This window comes from Artemia franciscana, unplaced genomic scaffold (assembly GCF_032884065.1).
Source record: "Artemia franciscana unplaced genomic scaffold, ASM3288406v1 Scaffold_3126, whole genome shotgun sequence".
Classification (NCBI taxonomy): domain Eukaryota; kingdom Metazoa; phylum Arthropoda; class Branchiopoda; order Anostraca; family Artemiidae; genus Artemia; species Artemia franciscana.
In genome coordinates this window covers 9,516-12,121 of record NW_027063814.1, presented here as the reverse complement: position 1 = coordinate 12,121, position 2,606 = coordinate 9,516, and the positions used below count along the sequence as shown (strand labels likewise).

Sequence of the window (2,606 nt, the reverse complement as noted above, 5' to 3'; positions counted from 1 at the left end):
CAAGATCGATTGACAAATCACATCATTATATTTTCTTGGTGCAGGTTTTTCTAAGATTATCTCGTAAAGTTTTCTGTAATACCAAAAGTTAAAAAGAGCAAAATGATTTGATTGTTATTAGCTACAGATTTTGGTTTTCAGAGCTTTGATTAGTATAATAATAAAGAAAACACACTTACAGTTCTTCATCATTTGGCCGTCATTTAACAATTACTCTTCATAAGACTCAATTCTTCTCTTACAAAGCGTTTAAATATGGAATTTGAAGGAACTAGTATTTTGAAGGAAGCCAAAGGTGATGCCACTGATGTTTGTAGAGAATTGCCAGATACGACAGGAGTACAAAGTGTCACTGTACAGGATATAAAACCTCTTGGCGAAGAAACAGCAGTTATTAACGTACATAATTGTGAGAATGATGACAAACAACGTAGCGACGTAAGCCAGTCTGTAACAAAAGATAGTGAAAACACAGAAATAGTAGTTAGTAACATAGACAATTCTGAGAATGATGACAAACAACGCAACGCTGTAAGCCAGTCTGCAGCAAAAGATGGTGACAACACGGAAATAGCAGTTAATAACGTACACAATTCTGAAAATGATGACAAACAACGCAATGACTTAAGCCAGTCTGCAGCAAAAGATAGTCAAAACACAGAAAGAACCAAAAGGCGTAGACGTCGAAGGAGAAGGACGAATAAGCCGACTTCTGTTGACTCTAATACAGATGAAGTACCCAATGAGACAGGTAAAAGTATCACAATAGTTGGTCAAGAGGCTGAAGATAGAAAAATAAGTGGATGTAATAACAAAAAGGAAAATGAAACTTCAGCTAAAAGAATCGATCCATTGGAGAAAGGCAAACAGAAAAATATCCCAAATCAGAAGATCAGCATTCAAGATCACCATGATCAAGATCATCTAGTGAAGACAAATCCTCGTAAAGATTTAGAAAGCTTTCTGGGAAAAAAGCGAAACTATCCTGAAAAGGTAAGTAACCCTTACAGAGGCAGAGGTGGTACAAATAGTGACAGCCAAGGGAAGGGGTACATACGCGGCATAAACAGAGGTAGAGATCAAGCCTTTCGCCCTAACAGAAATAGAGACAGCGAGTATGATGAGGTTAGAGGCAAGGGACGTTCGGACTTTAACAGAGGTAGAGGAATATCTGACTCTGACAGAGGAAGGCCCGGCTTTAGCAGAGGTAGAGGGACGTCTCATTTTAACGGAGGTAGAGGAAGGAATAATTTTAACCATTTCCGGGGAAGGTCAGAGTTTAGCAGAAGCAGCGAAAGAAAAGAATTCAACAGTGGCAGTGGAAGGCCATATTTAAACAGAGGCAGAGGTAGAGGGAGTAGCTATGAGCCATATAAAGGCATTGCAAGTTACGCTAAAATTCATGCTGAATTCAAGGGAGATTCCTACGATACCAAAGTGAATAGCTTCGCAGATAGAGGCAGAACAAATGGAGAATTCAATAGAGGAAGAGCAAATAGCTATAGTAGCAACGTAGGTAGCGAGAATGAGAGAGTGAGAGACACCTATAATAGAAGAGGTTCCCACACCGCCGATGTAAGAGATTCCTTTGTCAGGGGGAGAGGTACTGGAGACTTCAGCAGAGGTAGAGGACGGCAAATTTTTCAAAGGGGAAGAGGAAGCAGCTATAATAGGATCGAAGAGCAGTAAGAACAATCCTCAGTTTTTATAGAAGACTAGCTTTTTTATGAAGACTAGCAACACCTAGTTGATGGGGGCGCTTCGCGCCCCCTCAACCCCCCCCCCCGCGCGTAAGTCGTTACGCGCCTTATAAGTTACGCGCCATTGCAGTTGTGTCCCTGTGTCCCTCCCGTGTATATAGATATCTATCTATATAAAAATAAGTTGTCTGTGGATGTGTCTGTCAGGTGACGTCGTGTTTGTGTGTTGACTGACGTCATGAAGTTAGTTGTCGTCATTTTTGTTATGACGGTGACGTAATTAAAGATATTTAAGACATGCGTTCACGTAGAAATCTATTAATGTTTAACTTTGAAATGACTGATGAACTTACAATGGCAACAGCCGAGGAAGATGCTCAAAGAGTCTATGCCAAAAAACTTGCTGCTGATAGAGAAAGTCAGAAAAGAAAGCGTGCCGAGGAATGCAAAGAACAGCAAGGAAACAGGCTTGAGGCTGATAGAGAAAGAAAGAACAGAAAGCGTGCCGAGGAACTACCAGAGCAACGCGAAAGCAGACTTGCTGCTAAAAGAGAAAGTGAAAAAAGAAGGCGTGCCGAGGAATTACCAGAGCACCATGAAACCAGACTTGCTGCTAAAAGAGAAAGTGAAAAAAGAAGGCGTGCCGAGGAATCACAAGAACAGCAAGAAATCAGGCTTGCTGCTGATAGAGAAAGTAAGAAAAGAAAGCGTGCCGAGGAATCAGAGCAACCTGAAAGTTATCGCCTGGCATTCAGGTACAGCCCAGTCGATGATTATAGCTTGAGTAGATGTGTTCAAATCGGGACTATGTCTAAAATTTGTCCCTATTGCAAGGCCTTGAAATTCAATGGTGAAACAATGGGAATGTGTTGCGCCTCAGGAAAAGTTAAACTTTCTCTATTGGCT

At 41.1% G+C, this 2,606-nt stretch overlaps 1 protein-coding gene across 1 annotated transcript; it reads left to right on the top strand.

Annotated features, from left to right (window-relative positions):
- The first annotated feature begins 255 nt into the window (after nucleotides 1–255).
- Nucleotides 256–1,689, top strand: LOC136043130 (uncharacterized protein DDB_G0283697-like). The gene has a single exon (XM_065728062.1). It carries the CDS (start codon nucleotides 256–258, stop codon nucleotides 1,687–1,689), a length of 1,434 nt encoding a protein of 477 aa, XP_065584134.1.
- The last annotated feature ends 917 nt before the right edge of the window (nucleotides 1,690–2,606 follow it).